At 52.9% G+C, this 17,313-nt stretch overlaps 6 protein-coding genes across 6 annotated transcripts; 4 read left to right on the top strand and 2 right to left on the bottom strand.

Moving 5' to 3' along the window:
- Positions 1–16: 16 nt before the first annotated feature.
- On the bottom strand, positions 17–2,726 carry N0V89_011884 (uncharacterized protein; the record flags this gene model as incomplete). The annotated part of the gene is made up of 4 exons (XM_056220610.1): positions 17–499; positions 549–2,557; positions 2,616–2,659; positions 2,713–2,726. 4 exons carry the CDS (start codon positions 2,724–2,726, stop codon positions 17–19), a joined length of 2,550 nt encoding a protein of 849 aa, XP_056065913.1.
- Positions 2,727–3,519: 793 nt separating this feature from the next.
- Positions 3,520–7,119, top strand: N0V89_011883 (uncharacterized protein; the record flags this gene model as incomplete). The annotated part of the gene is made up of 6 exons (XM_056220609.1): positions 3,520–3,631; positions 3,834–4,013; positions 4,117–4,325; positions 4,377–4,432; positions 4,628–4,649; positions 5,224–7,119. The coding sequence occupies 6 exons, from the start codon at positions 3,520–3,522 to the stop codon at positions 7,117–7,119; spliced, it is 2,475 nt and encodes an 824-aa protein (XP_056065912.1).
- A 981-nt stretch (positions 7,120–8,100) lies between these two features.
- N0V89_011882 (uncharacterized protein) lies at positions 8,101–9,853 on the top strand (the record flags this gene model as incomplete). Its single annotated transcript, XM_056220608.1, has 3 exons — positions 8,101–8,800; positions 8,850–9,290; positions 9,348–9,853. The coding sequence occupies 3 exons, from the start codon at positions 8,101–8,103 to the stop codon at positions 9,851–9,853; spliced, it is 1,647 nt and encodes a 548-aa protein (XP_056065911.1).
- A 373-nt stretch (positions 9,854–10,226) lies between these two features.
- On the bottom strand, positions 10,227–12,263 carry N0V89_011881 (uncharacterized protein; the record flags this gene model as incomplete). Its single annotated transcript, XM_056220607.1, has 1 exon — positions 10,227–12,263. One exon carries the CDS (start codon positions 12,261–12,263, stop codon positions 10,227–10,229), a length of 2,037 nt encoding a protein of 678 aa, XP_056065910.1.
- Positions 12,264–13,868: 1,605 nt separating this feature from the next.
- Positions 13,869–15,662, top strand: N0V89_011880 (uncharacterized protein; the record flags this gene model as incomplete). The annotated part of the gene is made up of 3 exons (XM_056220606.1): positions 13,869–14,084; positions 14,132–14,552; positions 14,605–15,662. 3 exons carry the CDS (start codon positions 13,869–13,871, stop codon positions 15,660–15,662), a joined length of 1,695 nt encoding a protein of 564 aa, XP_056065909.1.
- A 219-nt stretch (positions 15,663–15,881) lies between these two features.
- N0V89_011879 (uncharacterized protein) lies at positions 15,882–16,661 on the top strand (the record flags this gene model as incomplete). Its single annotated transcript, XM_056220605.1, has 1 exon — positions 15,882–16,661. The coding sequence occupies one exon, from the start codon at positions 15,882–15,884 to the stop codon at positions 16,659–16,661; it is 780 nt and encodes a 259-aa protein (XP_056065908.1).
- Positions 16,662–17,313: the final 652 nt, after the last annotated feature.

The raw sequence follows: 17,313 nt of genomic DNA, 5'->3' as shown, positions 1-17,313 counted from the left end.
TCGTCAATGCAGGGGCTCAGTAGTTGAGCTCGCCAGTGCCGCCCGAACCGACAGCGTCCAGGTCATCGTAACTCTTAATGGACCGTCCTTGAGTCGACTGCATAGGACCCGGTCCGCCTTCACCGAAGCGAGGGCCTCCTCGGCCGTTGCGGGGAGGGGGCGTCAAGCGGCCATTGCCACGGTTGCGACCGTCGCGATTTTGCCTGTCGTAGGGGCCTGATCGGTTGTTGAATCGGTGTCCACCACGTCGCGCAGGGCCTGCTTGGTGTCCGTCGGAGGAAAAGTTCGGATCCCAGTTGCTCATCGCAGGATTGAAGAGTCCTTGAAAGTTGGCCCCCGGGTTCGCTAGGTTGATGTTCATATTAGCCAAGTTGAATCCACGAGGTGTTCCGGTGGCGGCAACGTGATTACCCATTGGAAAATGTCCGTTGCTGTTCGCATCACTACGCGAGGGTGCGATATGCGCAGGGTCCATAACATAGGTATTGACCAATTGAAGCTGCGCGATGATTAGCTCGTCTGTTCAGGTCTTAGGAAATATGGCTTACATCGGTGTGCAACTTCTCAACCCACTCTGCGTGCCTCTTCTCGATATGCTTACGCCAGAAGTTCTGTCCCTTAAACAACTTCGTGCACTCTGGAACTTTGCAACGCCACTTTGACTCATCTTCTTGCTTGACATACTTAGCCAACTCGTCCTCGACAGCTTCCTCGAGGGGTTTTCCGCCCAGCTTTCGAATGTCGATATTCTCGGGCTCGAGCAGCTGCAGCAATTTCTCTTCATACGTCTTGACCCAGTTGAAGGCTCTCTGCAATTGCTGCTGTGTCTTACCGCTCAGCTTTGGCGTCTGCTTGACCTCGACAGGACTACCTTCGCCCTCACCCTCTCCCGTAGACTCTTGCTTCTTATAAGGGAAAGGCTGTCCGTTGGCTGTTGCCCTCGCCGTGGCTTTGGCAGCCGTTGTCAGGCTTGCGCGGGGTCGGCGAAGATGACCTCCAGCGCATTTTCGGATCAATTCGTGTACAGAGTCGCTCTCGAAGACGCAGAAGAAGCAGAAGTTGTAGACCCGACGAAGGTACTCGATGAGGAGATCGAGCTTCTTCTTTTTAGCTAGAAGCTCCTCATCGTCGACCTCATCATCAACGACACCCTCTTCGTCATCGTCCATCGTCTCATCCTCGCCTTCTTCGAGATCTTCAGGGTCTCGCTCCTTCTTGACGACAGTTGGAGCATTGGCTGGAGGCTGGAGCCAGCCTTTGGAGCGCAGGTCTTCCACGCGTTGTTCGATTTTGGCAACACCAGCGACTTCACCGAGCTCCTCTTCATGACCCTCCCTCATCTCGGCATCGAGTTTGTTCGCCAAGCGCTCGGCGAGCTCCAGATCACGCTCAATTCTCTCGGGTGCCGAGAACAAATCCCAAAGCGCCTTTTTACGAGGTGCAGCAGGTGGCTCGTGAACTCCTACATGGCAAGTGAAGTTTCCGCGTTGATCATCAATGACTGTCTTGCCATTGAGGGCTTCAAGGGCCTTTTGTGCGGTTCCAAGGGGTGACACGTTTGGTTTTTCATCAACGGCACGGTCTTCGCCCTCTTCCTCTACTCGACCATCACCACGATCATCGATGATCATAGACTGTTCGTCACTAGGATGAAGAATAACCCATCCGATGCGATGGCACTTCTTAAGCGGATTAGGGTCACTCATGCTCAGCCACTTGAAACCACCAGCACCTTCACCAAGGTGTTCTTTGCAGAAGTCCTCGACCTTGTCCCTGTTAACAGTCGGCGCAATGGTCTTGATCAGCAATGTGGGTTGCAGAGCAGCCTCGTCACGCAACTCTCCGCCTTTGCAAGGCAAGAGGTCACCTACACCAAGAACTTCGTTCGCTGCGGTAGTTTCTCCTTCCTCTTTCTCAACAAGACCACCGGCACCATTGGACTCATTCTTATAGATACCTTCGAGCGTGAACTCGTCAAAGTATCCATCGTCGACTTGGCGCGTCCAATCCTGGTAAATGGCATGTCGATAGCCTCGCAGTTTCTCGCGGAACGCTTGTCGGTAATCCGAGTCGTAGCGTTCTTTGAACCACTCTTCGCCTTTATGTTTGTCCACGAAGGTTTTGGCCATCTGCACTTGCAGCTTTTCCTTGTACTCATCGTAGGCCGCCTGTATCAGCTCACGCTCTTTACCACGTTCCTCCCGAGCCTCACGCTCGCCCTTAAGGCCTGGCTTCCTTCCACCGTTCTTCGCACGCTCCTTCTCTTCCTTGATGATCTGTTCTACACGCCACCATTCTGCAAAGAAATTGAACCCGACCTGATATTCGAGTGTCATAGGATTGGGCATTGGATTGCTTGTAAAAGTCGGAGTGAAGCTGTCCTGGCCGGGAACGTATCTATCGATACCAGCCTGAACAGGCGGTGGGGACGATCGGCGCCGGCCGCCCTCGCGAGGGCGATAGTCATAGTCGCGGTTCCGGTCGGGCTGGTAACGATCGATGTTCTGAGGTGAACGCGATCGTCCCCGACTCTGCCGATTGCGTCGGTCCCCGGAACCTTTCAAAGATATCAGTAAGCCTGGTGCTATACATATCGAATGTGCGCAGGTACCCACCGGGACCGGGAGACCGTCGTCGGTACGTGTCCGTGTCTTGCGAACTACAATCCCAAATTAGCGCCGATGTGTATGAATGTGACTGCAATGAACCCACGTGTAAGAATCCATGCTTGCAGGTCGATTGCGCTAAGTGGAGCTATGTGTCCAGAGAGAGTGCGAGCTCGGGTTGTCGCAAGCTACGGTTATCAGAGACGGTGGAAAGAGCGTCGTTAGCTGGTCATTGGTTATGGCGGCAGAAGCGTTTGCTGTCAAGTAGGCGACAGCTCGCCCGGCAATGAAAGTGGCAGGAGCCGGTGCGCAATCGCGGATCTCGGACTGTTTGCCATGACGGCCTCGCGTTAGAGTAGAACCACAAGTGAACAGATTACGAGAGACGCGGCGAAGAGGAAGGTGAGGCAATGCAGAGCTAAACAAGAAGGGAGCTGCGTCCGATGCAATGAATGCAGACGCGCAGCGCTGTACAAAGAGAGGTGAGGAGAGAGGTGTAGCTGAGCGGACACGCAGGCGCCGCCGACAAAGGTCAGGGAGAGCTATGAAAATAGCTGTACAAGCGTGATGATGGACTGACAAGGGGATATGTGAACAAGAGAGCTGCACTCACGATGTGCTGGAGATCCCGGTGCGAAAGAATACCGAGGGTTGGAGGAACTGGAGCGCAGCGCGCGAGAGCTGTCGACGTGAGGAGAAGCGGCCCCGGGGCCGGCTAACCTGAAATGAGGCTAGCAGAGTTTCGTTCGGAGGCAGGCGCGAACCTCCACGAAACAGGAAAGGGCAGCGGCACGTGACATGCCGAGGCATCATTGGTCGCGATCTGCTTTACCTTGTCGTGGAACACGCCATCGCCAGTTCAACTATAAAACACATTTCGTCGAATTGTGTCGACAAACACGTTAATTACACCATGACTACCTACATCCCGTCTTTGACGCTTCCTAGCTTCGTGTTCGACAATGCTGCTGTGTCCATTCTCCTACCTGTTGTTGCCGGCGCCGCTGTTGGTTACTCGACTAGACGTAGGTTCTGCACTATCCCAGAGTCCAATTTTCCATATTTGGTACCGCATAAACCATAAACCATTGCCACGCGGAGATAGTTATGTCTACGTTGCTCTTGCAATGAATTGGCGTCAATATATCATACGCTCTGATAGCTGGTTTGGTTTTCTTGGAGTATGTGAACGAGTTTAGAGAATGCGTTTTGCTGACTCTCCTATAGCGAGCGAAACTCAGAAACTCTACCTAGCCCTTAAGCAGCCTCCGCTCAACCCTCCAGGATGGGTTTTCGGTCCTGTCTGGACGGCGCTCTACGCAACAATGGGCTACGTAGCTCACCGCGCCTGGACGGTAGGGACAACATCTGTCAATCCCTCTACTGTTAGCCTCGCCAAACAAGGTGGTAAGTCATCACAGGCCCAATAATCTCTGCATATATTGGCGATTGTGCATCAGGCTGAGTTTACCCCCGCTCGCGTCACTTTTACTGATGCTATGCCTCAAAGCAACGCTCTACACTATTCAGCTAGGTCTCAACCTTGTCTGGATGCCACTGTTCTTCGGCTTCAACCGACCCATTGCTGCGACAGTTGATATCCTTGCTTTGGGAAGTACGGTCAGCTATCTGGCGTACATATGGGGGCAGGTTGACGAAACATCTGGATGGTTGCTCGCCCCGTATCTGGGCTGGTTGAGCTTCGCAACTTATCTTTGCGTAAGTCGAGCATCGTGTGGTGTTGTGTGGGTGCTACTAACGCTTCACTAGGTCGGTGCAGGTTACCTCAACAACTGGGACTTCACTTCAAGTGCCAAGAAGCGAGAGTAAGAGATGCTATAGGACGGAAGCAGCATGTGTACGTATGTGTATACTAGGATCAGTTATTCGTGAAACGGAGATAGGCATATATCAATCCTGTACTGGAAGCACGTCTTCCAACCTTTGCCGTGTAACACCTTGCGTTTATTTGTGAGTTTGTGGCTGTGAGATGTGATTCGAGCCATGCTAATATGATCTAGAATAGCTACGCGGCCAAATCTAGTAAGCATGCAAGTCCAACTCTTTTCCTGACAGATACGCTATGATGGGTGCATCGTACGAAGGCACACGTTTATTGCAATGTGCTCACGTTTTGAACCACCCACGCGCACATGGATGCACGGTAAGGGGCACCTCCCCGCTCGCGAACAATGAATTGCGCTGAAGTCCTCGTGCAAGAACATTGGATTTCACGCATTAGCCGGCTTTGACTGCGAGCCGGATGCTGCGGGGGTAAGCTGATTCAGTGCGGAACGATTGGTTTTGCAGACCGGTGACAATGCAGGTCATGGTTCAAGGCCACTTCGTGCCCCTCCTTCTCCACACCATCCCTGTATCACAGCTTTCCGCTTCTAGACTAATACAGCACCGCATCATCATCTGTACCACCACGTGTACGAAATAGCGTTGAGCGGCTACTACTTGCATCTGCGGCATGCATTTGGGCGTGTCCGGGTCACCCCACGCGTTATCTCCCATGCCCACCTCAAGTACTGTCTTCCTCGCTGCATCACAGCACCTTCTCTTATCTAGCTTGTACCCACATACACTGTCGGCATTGAAAAGCGCAAAGTAGTACCGAACAACTACCATGGGCGAAGCAGTCCGCCCCGAGGCTCCTGGAGCCATCAACATTCCCAGTGCCCCTCTACAAGAGCTGTCCCCGCATCTAACTTTACAGCCGCCACTCTCCCGACGCGGCTCTGGGCCGGGCCTCATTCTGGTCGTGGATCATTATGCACAACTAGAAGTTAGTGAAAAGTCCCTCGATCCACCGCCATTGCAGAAATGGGCAGAAGAGGGTTTCGCCGTTGTTCAGATAAAGGTGCCCGGGAAGGTAGAGGATGGAGGCGAGTTTCCGTTGAAGCGCGCAATCGAAGCGTTGAAGGCATGCGAACAATGCATATGGGGTGATGGTGTTGGTCTTATCTGTGAGTCGGTATTTCTCAAGCATGCTATTCTCCATGAGCACCGAAGGGGTACAGCAGGAACCTGGGCATCTGCGCCTGCACGTGCACCGCCAGTCAACCACGGTACCGTCCTCAACAACTGTTTGCACCTGCATAAAATCTCACCTCTTTCACCGCACCTGCATCTGCAACAGATACTTTCAAAATACGCTACCCACGAGAAGAGCTTCCTCCGTCCTCCACCATACGTCACTCACCGATATGGCTCCCCCAGACGACAACATACCGCAACCTCAGGAGAGTCCTCTCCTATCACCATTCCAGATCAGCTACGCCATCGTAATCTGCCTCGCACTCTTTGTCTTGTTGGTTGGCATGATCGCGGTCGCGAGTTGGATTACCACCAGCTTGCTACGCAAGTAAGCAACGATATGGACACGACCTGGTGCATGCAATGGGTCGGCTATGAGAAACTCGCCAGTGCGGTCAGCAACGCCGGCGGCCTAGGAATAGCACTCTGTTCGCATCTCTCTGCATTGCACGACCAGCTGGCAAAGGGATACGGCAAGACTGACTGTTTGACAGCTTACGTCACTCGGATTCCCTTCTATGTCGAAGAAGCTGCTTACCTCTCGCCACATATCAAAGCGCTTATATCGTACGGCGGTCGAAAGTTCACATCAATCTCGTCACCTACGCATGCCAGTGCTAGCTTGCCACCTCAACTAGTCCATATTTCTGGCCCTGAGACGCCTCGCCGAGAGTCAGTGTCAATCGTGCAAGATGCCGAAACCTCCTCCGCTACTACACCATCAGAGGGCCCTGTCAAAAGTTTCCGCTACGTCAACGCAAAGTCAGAGTCAAAGTGGGTTCTCCCCGCCGAGGAAGACTACCACAGCACATCAGCCGGCATAGCGCACACACGCAGTCTCGCATTCCTCAAACCCCTTCTCAATGGTCCCTACTTCGATCTTGAGGCCATCTGGGATGAACACTGCCGGTACGAATTCGGTGAGCGCGATGTGGCCCGCACAATGGCCACCATGGTCGCCCAGCCATACGTCAACCACATTCCCACATTGACCGGAGGCATCGGGCAACAGCGCCTGACGGCCTTCTACACCAACCATTTCGTTCATGCCAATCCAGATGATACGGAGCTTGAGATGGTCAGTCGTACTGTCGGAATAGACCGCGTCGTCGATGAGTTCGTCTTCAAACTCACGCACGACCGACAGGTTGACTGGTTGCTGCCGGGAATTCCACCAACAGGAAAATACCTCGAGATCCCATTTACAGGTATTATCGGCATGCGGGGAGACCGCTTATGCCACGAACATATCCATTGGGATCAGGGGACAGCAATGAGGCAAGCAGGCTTGCTACCAGATTGGGTGGGTTTCCCTTACCCTATCGAAGGGAAAGAAGCGGGATCCGGAAAGAGGTATGAAGTAAGAGTGCCGACTGCTGGTGTTGAGACTGTAAGAAAATTGGTCGACGAGGGAGCGTTGGAGAGTAATAGCTTAATGGACGCAAAGTGGAGAGAGGTGGATGATGCGTAATGATTGATCTACTGGAAGGCAGCGCTGATACTGAGGTACTTTCTCTTTTTAACAATCGGCAGACAGTTCGCTTGTTGAAGAATGGTAGAAGCCGTTAACACCAAAGTCTTCGCTCGTGTAGACTGGTTGTTCGATCGAATGAGCTTTTGCTTATTACTTTATGCAGCGTGCAGTAATCTGTACCGGGACTATGTGTTTTGAAACGCATTCACTCACATTTCGCAACATGCCAATCGACGTTGGGCCGAATCGCTCTGTGCATGGTCGCAGCGGCCGATACTAAAGACTGACATGGCTCTCGCGCCAATGTGAGAGACGACCATCCAGTATTAGATAGCAGCTTAAAACACGTACTATAGCGCAAGTTACCCTACGCTACATAATTGCAACGACGGAAGCACGCATCCGAGCCATCTTCGGATCCTCAACCATCAAAACCACGTCAACCCGTTGTCTCATATTGTCTCGCTAACTATATGACCATATCTGGAGCAGAGCCCGACCAGATGAGCTCGAGGACATTCGCTTCCCACGACAAGCGCATGACATTGTCCTTGAAACTAAGTTCGAGATTCCCCAGGCACATACACGGACCGCGTGTGAAACACAGCGCTATCGATCCACCAATTGGGTCCACCCGGCCAAGACTCGGTCTATGCCAGAGTGGGCAAATATATATTGCCAGTGCCGACTATTCCTTACTATGCTAATCCTGACAGATGTTAGGCGATGTGTTACGGCCACGGAGAGCTACACAACAGGTATAGCCTTATGGCGTGGGTAGTTCGGGGCGCATACCTATAGATTGACGCCTGTATAACGATGCTAGACGTCGATCAGGGACAAAACCATAGCTCACGATGTAAGTATATGTATAGGATGATGTCCGTTTTGTTCCTTTCCCAGGCCTACGGATCGATATCTGTGCCTAGTCATTCGTTCATCTTTTCACCCCGTCGTGGGTAGTCACTCATTTTCAATATGCGCTTCCTCGCAACTCTCTATACCTTCTTGCTAGCTCCTGCAGCTGTGTTTGCGGCCTGGGGCTACACCGATGACGGCAAAAACTATGTCATTGACACGAACGCGAACCTTGTCGTCAGTGTCAGCAAGACTAATGGCGACATGAACTCCATCAAATACCGCGGCGTCGAATACTCTGGACAGAACGGGAAGTACTCGCACGTCGAGTCAGGCCTAGGCGCATCCACTGTTACCATCAAGCAGTACACTTCTCCTGCAAACATCATCAAGGTCACCGTCAAGTATGGGACGCTGCTCCACACGCTCGTCTTCCGTTACGGCAACCCGAACGTCTACATCTTCATGAACAAAGCCGATACCAGCGTCACCGTCTCGCGCTACATTCTCCGCATCCCGCCCAACATCTTCACTAACGACCCCAACGAGGACACCGACTGGATCCCTGCTGACGCTTCTGTCATCGAATCTGGAGATATCGACGGCAAATCGGGCCAGACATGGTCGAAGCACTACTCTGGAAAGAAATACGGCAGGACTATGGACTACGATTATGTTGGTTACACGAACAAGAACGTGGGCATGTACCTAGTTCGCTCAAACCACGAGAAGGCATCCGGTGGCCCGTTTTTCAGGAGCTTGATCCGTCGTGGTGGGCCTGGTGGTCCGGATCTTTACGATATCTACCACTACAACATGGGTATGTTTCCGCTTTGCCCAAGTCTCGATTGCATACTGACTTGGTATAGGACACACTGATGTCATGCGTTTTGGCCTCCAAGGTCCTTCCGTCCTTACCTTCACCGACAACGGCGCCGCTCCCAATGCCAACCTTTTCGCCCGCAAAGCGGACAACTCTTGGTTCGACAGCCTCGAGATCGCGGGCTGGGTGCCGAACTCTAAGCGTGGTGCCGTTTCCGGTGTAGGCTTCTCAAACGTGAAGTCTAATTACCAGTACGTTGTGGGTCTGAAAAACGATGCTGCGCAGTACTGGACCACTGCTGGGACCGGAGCTTGGAAGATCTCCGGTGTCCTCCCCGGAACATATACATTGACGGTGTACAAGAGCGAGCTTGAAGTACATACCTCTTCCGTCACTGTCACGGCTGGTGGCACGGTGACGAAGAACACGATTACTTGCGTCGACCCACAGGACACGACTGCCATCTGGCGCATCGGAGACTGGGATGGTAAGTAACTCTCAAAACACACAGCCACACGATCCTAACCTTTTCCCCCTCACACAGGCACGCCAAAAGGCTTCCTCAACTTCCTCGACACCCCCATGAAGCCAACCTACATGCACCCCTCCGACTCCCGCCTCTCCAAATGGGACGCCTCCAACTTCATCATCGGTAACTCCCAAGCCTCGAACTTCCCGGGCTACATCTGGAAAGACGTCAACAACGACCACCTCGTGTACTTCAAGCTCACCGCCGCCCAGCTAGCCAAGGGCGCAAAGATCCGTTTCGGCGTCACCGAAGGTATGGCTGGTGGCCGTCCCGCCATCGCCGTGAACAGCTGGAGCGCGGCGCTCCAAGCTGACAAGGGCCAGGGAGACACGAGGTCGCTGACCGTGGGCACGTACCGTGGGAACAACTACATCTATGAGTACACTGTGCCGCAGTCTGCCTGGACACAGAAGACGTCGGAATACCAGGTGCTGAAGATTAGTGTTATTTCGGGCAAGGCTGCGACGGGGTATTTGAGCCCTGGTATTTCCGTTGATGCTATCGATATGATCGCTGTTTAGCGGGGAGAAGAGAGAGATGGTTGTCTGCATGTCCTCGGTAGTGTTTAGCTTGTAATGCAGTTCAGAACACCCAACATCGAACATCAATTAGACCACAGTGGCCGAAGGTAAAAGTCGGTCTTCTGGAGGTAGCATCTTATGCGAGTGAACACCGACGATACGGTATTAGATTAAAACTTTAGACACTCGTTGTAGATTGAGTTACCCTGAGGTATATGATCTTATGTGGCACTTACTGACCTTCTTGGTGACTAGCTGACCTGTGATCCTCAGAGAAAGTCAGGGTCCTCACGGTCGATTCTCCAAGCGGACCCATACAGGAAATAACTCCATTAAAAAGTGTAATCTACTCAAAATATATGTATAACAGAATTTAAGCAGGTCCTCCGACCATGTAACCCGGCAACCTCCCCTCCAAGTCACTATCACTCTGTTCGAACCTCTCCTCCGATTTGACATACCCTGCCTGAGCGACGCCCGGGTCTGTCGGCCCCAACACCTTGATACTCCTCTTCAACCTGTCCTGCCTTGCCTCGGTGAGACGCCGTCTGCGAGCCTCTCTCGCCTTCTCGATGAATTTCGGCGTGTACCGATGTTCTACATTCTTGTCCTTTTCTTGACTTCGGAAGCGATTCAACGTTTCCGGCGAAAGCGGTGGTGATAGGGGTAGCGGGGAGGGGATGACCGGCGGTGGTGACGGAGGCAGCGGCGGCGATGCTTCCAAGACGAGCGGGTGGCCGGTGCCAGAGTGGTGAGAGGAGGACGAGCCTCCCGACAAGCGGTACGCACTGTGCATAGCGATGGGAACGTTCGCCATCGACGGCGATTCGTTGCTATGGTAGGAGTTTGAGGTTGTATGGGAGTAATCGCTGCCATACCGAGAGCTCCCACGCGTATGCGTGGACGTAGGCGACTTGTCACTTACTACGTCTGATCTTGGAGCAGGAGAGGGTGGTTGGGTCCGTACCACAGCAAGGCCTCCTGGTAAGCGTATCAGGGGACTTGCTTGGGGCGGCGAAGATGGGGCCGAGGACGCTTTAGCAGCGGAAGTCTTCTTTTGCTTCTTGCCAAGTTTGATGGGCCTGTTGGAATGGAAGAACTTCGAGAATCGCAAATCGTCTTCCAGAGCTTTGTCTTCCTGGTTCTCGAGTTTGTGCTTTGACTTTGCGGTCCGACGTTCTTTCTTCGCAGTTTCTTCCTTACTAGATTCGAGGGTACCTAGGTGATGATTGAAGAATGAAGACAACCTTCTGTGCTTACTCTTCTGTCCAGGACTTGGTGGCTGCTCTGCGGCTCCATCACGAGAGTGGTTGCGAGGTGTGGATGGAGCTGGGCTTTTGCGCCATGACAAGGGCGGAGGGACGGCATCACGTTCCTCTAGAGGGAGACTCGACATTGATTCCACATAATTAGCCTCGTGGATTTGCTGTTCGTACACCTGCTGGGCTCCTCCGGAGTTAAGAACCTCCTCTTTGCGTACGCTCAGTTCCTGATACTGATCGGCAAGAAGGTCGTGATAGTCCTGCGAAAAGCTCAACTTTCTTGCTCTATCGTCCATGTATTCGTCTTCCCAGCTGTCATCAACCAAAGGGCTGCCTTTGTGCAAAGCACGGATTTTCTTGCCGCGCAAGTACTCTCGATCGGTACGACTTGACTTCGACGGTGAATCAATGCCAAGGGAAGCATATGCTTTCGCCTTAGTGGAGTCACTCCGCGAAATCGCTTGTGAGCACGCATCGGTTCCTACCACTTTCCTACTTGGTGAACTATTTGCTCTCCGGTGTGCTGGTGGTGGAGTGTTTTCGATGAGTCGGTTCTTGAGCGGCGGAGTGGCAGGCAAAGGCGAGCTCGGGGGGCTTCCGGGTGGTCCCAAGTCTGGAGAGCCGCCCCCACGCTCGTATATTGGCAAAAGTCGCCTCGCAGGAGGAGAGCTCGAAGTTGGCCAGGCTTTTTGTTGTGCCATGCCGACCAAGTCTGGGGATGGTTCGGGGAGGAGTGGAGAGAAGATTCTTGGCACAGAAGACGGAGGCGTTAGACCTGGCGACGGAGTATGCGTAGACTTCCCGCTCGCGCTGTCGTTGTACCACTCTGCTGGCGCTTTCCAAGAGGCTATGCTTGTGGTTCTTTCCCTTGAAAGTGGTGAGAAGTCTGCAGATGGTGGGGTTGGGGTCCGTTCTCGATCCGAGTCAGCTCGATTCCAAGGCGCTGGAGTGCGTGGGAGAGCCTTGTCTGTCTCCGTGGGATTCGGTGGGGCAGTCTGGATGAACGATTTAAAGGAGCGAACAGGACGTTCCATTCCCTCAAGGGAAGTTGACGAGATATTCCTCTGCTTGAAGTGCGCCCGCATGTGGCCTTCTTGGCTTCCGTTCATGCCTTTCGGTTCCCACGCAGTGTAGGACGGAATCGACATACTTCATCGCGAAGGTCTTCTAGCGGATCGATGCACACAAAGAAAAGGAAGGCGCACGTGCTAATGGTCACAAGCAGCGATGGCTGCAGCATGCCTGTGGCTGAACAAAGGCCGGATGGGGTACTTTTCTTTCAGGAATGTTGAGTACGCAAGCAGTGTCAACTGGCCGCGGATGGAGGACGTACGAAACACCACTATCTAGATAGTCAGTGAGTGTGATGGAACGCTGAGTGAAAATGTACAAGCAGCGCTATGCTGCTGGTTCGTGATGTGGAGAAACATGGTGTTGACGCGCGTCTGGATGATGTATTCATGATAGCGTCTAGCGAGGCTGCAGCCTTTTGCATCTATTCGTTGGAGGAATGATTTCTGCTGACTGTATGATGCGGTTGGGATTGCGCAGACGATACCAATAGGAAACATGCACCGGGGTAATCTTATCGAGGGGCATTGCCCAGTGCCCGGATTGCCCGTATATCAAGGCCTGAGGAAACACGTCACACCGGACAGATACCATAGGCAGGTAGTGGCCTCGGTTCGTGTCTTCTTGTTGTTGCGTTTGCTGCCTGCGCTGCATTGTAAGAAGACATGTACACAGGAGAGCTGAGACAAGATTGCATAGACTGCATCACAAATGGTGTTGGCGGGCAGTCAGTCTCGTTTGTCCGCTTTCAGCGACGCCAAGCAGCGACAAAACCGAGAACCACGGGCAGAAGGCGCGATCGAGAAAGCCGAACTACCAGCCAAAATCATCGACATCTTGTCTCATCGCACGGGTACAGCCGGCGGCATGATTAATACTCCAGACGGTATCCTCCGTTCGACTGCTTTTGCCAATCTACGGCAGAAACGCATGTGATTCAGCTAGACGGACAGTCCCAAGATGCTTCTCAGTGGCCAGACATATCTTACTTCTTCAGACTGTTGCCTGCTCTCGAAATTCGCATTGCGAAAAAAGAGAGATGACTTACTCCCCACGTGTGTGCATTGCGATCTATTGTGTCGGTGAACGGAGCAAGATATCGTCGGTGAAGCGGTTTACGGCCGCTGTGTCTTAGTCGGCCTAACAACCCTCCGCTCAGCCTTACGGCCTCAACTAATCCACCACTGCACAGAGTTACCCCGTTCCCGGTTCCAACTTGCCTGACTAACACGATATTTGCCATTTTCTCGTCTGTTTGCTCGACGGACACAGAGACTACCCCTGTTGAGGCTGGCCTACTCGTCTTTAGCCCTGCATGGGACCCTCCGTGAAGCGGGTTCCTACCCGAAGGGGCGGACAAAATGCGAAAATGTACCCTGCGGTGAATTCGGCTATCTGGTCGCAAGTGCTCGGGCCTAACGTTGAGGACTGTGAAAAGTTGGACCGAGTCGACGATGTGGCTTGTTGGCATAGTCATCGATAAGATTGATGGCTTCATGTCGTGAATATATCTAGGCAGTGCGTTCGCCTTCATCAATCCGGATCATCACAACCTCAACGTCCAACCAAACAAGCAACACACTTAGCCAGCCCTTGGAATTACATTGACAACATATCGACATTAGCTATCTTGTACTACCAAAAACAAACTTCGACTAAGCCTACCGGCGACATCGACAGAGATGTCGGCCCCTAACGACAATGGCGTTCTAGCCAATGAGCCCAAAGAAATCCTACCATCAACGCCTAGCGAACACTCAATATCCCACAAAACGGAACCATCCACAGACCCAGAGGCATTCAATCCAGGATGGAGATTTGTCGCTGCCTTCGGTAGCCTGTGTGTCATTGTCCTAATGGCTGCACTAGACGCGACCTCACTTTCCGTCGCCCTTCCAGTACGTTCCTCCAATGTTATGCCCGGCCACAACACTAACATGGTCAGGTTATGGCACGAGCCCTCGGCGGCTCCGCCATCGAAGCTTTCTGGAGCGGAACATCGTTTCTTTTGACCTCGACCGTCTTCCAGCCAGTCATTGGCTCCTTCTCGCACATCTTCGGCCGCAAGCCACTCATCTATCTGAGCTTGGTTTTCTTCACTGCGGGAGCTATCGTTGCGGCCGTGGCTAACAACTTCACCGTCATTCTGGTTGGGAGGAGTATCCAGGGTGTCGGCGGTGGAGGCATCATTTGCTTGACTGAGATTGTAGTTACTGATATGGTGCCTTTGCGGGAACGAGGCAAATGGTTCTCCATGTTCAGTGCCATGTGGTCTATTGGCACGGTTGCCGGTCCTCTGCTTGGTGGTGGCTTCTCGCAGAATGTTTCATGGCGTTGGGTCTTCTGGATTAACCTTCCATTTATCGGTATGTTATCCAACCCACATTTGATGGAGGGAAAACCTAACAAGATCCATAGGCGTGGGAGCTGTCCTCATCACCATCTTCCTTCAGCTCAACTACAAGACTAGTTCCTTCTTGGCCAAGCTTCGACGCGTGGACTGGTTTGGCATGTTCTTGTTCCTCAGCTCGACGACTGGTTTCTTGATCCCCATCACCTGGGGCGGTGTGCAGTACCCCTGGGACAACTGGAGGACTCTAGTGCCATTGATCCTCTGCGCCTTCGGCATGACCGGCTTCATCGTCCACCAAGAGTACTTCGCTGCAGAGCCTCTTATCCGCACTAGTGTCTTCAAGAACCGCACTGCCGCTATCACTTACCTTTCCGCCGTCGTTCACGGCATCATCCTCTGGTCGGTCCTCTATTACCTGCCGCTCTACTTTCAAGCCGTCAAGGGAATGAGTCCGATCATGAGTGGTATCGCCATCTTCCCCTGGACGTTCACAGTCGCGCCTGCCGCTGGCATTGCTGGTTTCTTGATCGCAAAGACCGGGAACTACCGTACCATCACATGGGTCGGATGGTTCCTTGCGACTTTCGGAAACGGACTGCTCATCTACCTCAAGACTGATACCAAGACGGTAGCCTGGATATTTTTGAACTTGGTCGGCGGCACAGGGGCAGGTATGCTTTTTGCAAGCATGGCAATTGCTGTGCAGGCGTCTGCCACCAATGAGGATCAGGCCTATGCTGCCAACATGTTCTCCTTCCTGCGCGCTTTCGGCCAGACACTTGGCGTTGCCATCGGTGGCGTCATCTTCCAGAATCAGGCCAAGAGGAAGATGCTCACATTCCCTCTGCTCGCGGATAAAGCAGCTGAGTACAGCAAGGACGCTGCTGGGCTTGTAGAGATCATCAAGTCTCTTCCTTCCGACTCGCCGATGAAGCTGCAACTTCGTGAGTCGTACACTGAGGGACTCAGGTACGTGTGGATTGTCATGACGGTCTTCGCCTTTGTGGCATTCGTCGCAAACTTCTGGATCAAGGCGTACTCGCTGGACACCGCGTTGGAGACAGAGCAGGGATTCAAGGAGAAGAGGAAGAGCAAGGACATGGAGCAGGAGCCTCAGGCGTAGTAAGACGTACCGTGGTTGCGTGAGAAGTCCCTGTCGGTCACCTGACGAGGCTGGTGCCTGACCCCAAATATGTAAACTACATTTACCCATGTAAAACTCTGTCACAACAACCTAATTTTTGAATCCTAATTACTCATCATTTCATCTTCTCAGGTGATGGCCGTATAGTACCCTCACGCCGCAGCACACATTCTCGTACCTCCGCCACTTCAGACGGAAATGACGGAGACATATTATACACCCGACCGCGATTTCTTGATTCGCAAATTCCGAGACAACCCTGAATACACCTTACATACCGCCTTAGTCCACGGCAACCTCCCCCAGATCCGAGAGCTACTGACAGCCGACTACGACATTGACAAGCTCCACGATTACGAGGGGTCATCTAAAGGCTGGGGCACACCACTACATGTAGCAATATGGAGCAACCAGCCCGCCGCCTTCGAGCTTCTCATCATCCGGGGCGCCGACATCGACCTCGTGGATGCTGGAGATGAGATGCGCTTTCCAGATACACCCATTCGTGTGGCCGTACGCCTTGGCCGTCGCGCCATGTTCAAGCGACTCTGGGACTTGGGCGCAGAGCGCAACAAATATCCTTCCAATATGCGTACCCGCCACTCACTCGTCGAAGCTGCTGCGTGCGATGGGCAAGCACACGTCCTTCGAGATCTACTTCACTGGGACGAAAGCTGGACCGAGGACCAACGGATTCGAGCGTTGATGATGGCGTGTAATCAAGGCCATGTCCTTGTGATAACGACTCTACTTATCGAATGCGCGTACAGCATGACCGTCTTAGAGAATGCAATAAGTGCCGCGATGGACGCTGAATTTCCTTTGGATACCAGGTGCAAAGCCTCGGAGCATGAAAAAAAGCTTAAGCAGCAAGAACGCTCGATGCGCCGGGCGGCGACTGTAATGCACTTGCTGGATGAGCATAACCGCGTCGGAAGCGCAGATGGTACTCAGACATACGACTGTTCCGCACTCTGAATCAACTGGTGTATAGAGCGGCCGCATCACAAGGCTATGTCGATGTGCTGAGGCTCGTGCTTGCTAAAGGGGCGGATCCGAATGTAGTGGGTAGAGAGGGAAATACCCCGCTACATAAGGCGATGACCCGAGGCGGTCATGGTATGGGGGATTACAATGAGAAAGGGGTTGTAGTGCTTTTGGAGCATGGTGCAAAGGTGGATGTACGGAATGAGAAGGGAGAGACGGCGGGAGATATCGCGAATAGAGAAAGGAAATATAAGGAAAGATGGGTTAGAGGTTGATGCAGAATGGGTAATCTGGGTCGACGATGGAGCTTTAGGCAGAGGGTCTGGTAACTTACCGCTGCAACCACAGTATACTTGACCCGAAGAGGCGAGTCGGGCGAGGACCGAAGTCAATGTTGCTTTTCTTACTGTCCTGCATTAGCGCGGCGTTGGCATAGATTGGTCGCATACACGAAGACTTGTAGAGCTGTTGTCTTATTAGCTAGTACGACCTCATTCACAGCAACGACTGTGCCATAATGTAATCCACGATCTCTCCACTAAGTCTCTGTGTAACGCTGCCAGCCGCCTGTGTCTGTATCACACCAGCCGCTGCGAGGCTCAAGACTCCAGTGTATCGTAGGCTAGACCACGTTAGGGTGCCG

This window comes from Didymosphaeria variabile (assembly GCF_027946475.1).
Source record: "Didymosphaeria variabile strain IMI 356815 chromosome Unknown scaffold_9, whole genome shotgun sequence".
Classification (NCBI taxonomy): Eukaryota; Fungi; Ascomycota; class Dothideomycetes; order Pleosporales; family Didymosphaeriaceae; genus Didymosphaeria; species Didymosphaeria variabile.
The sequence above is the reverse complement of the archived record's forward strand: the minus strand, read 5'-3'. Positions and strand labels throughout refer to the sequence as shown.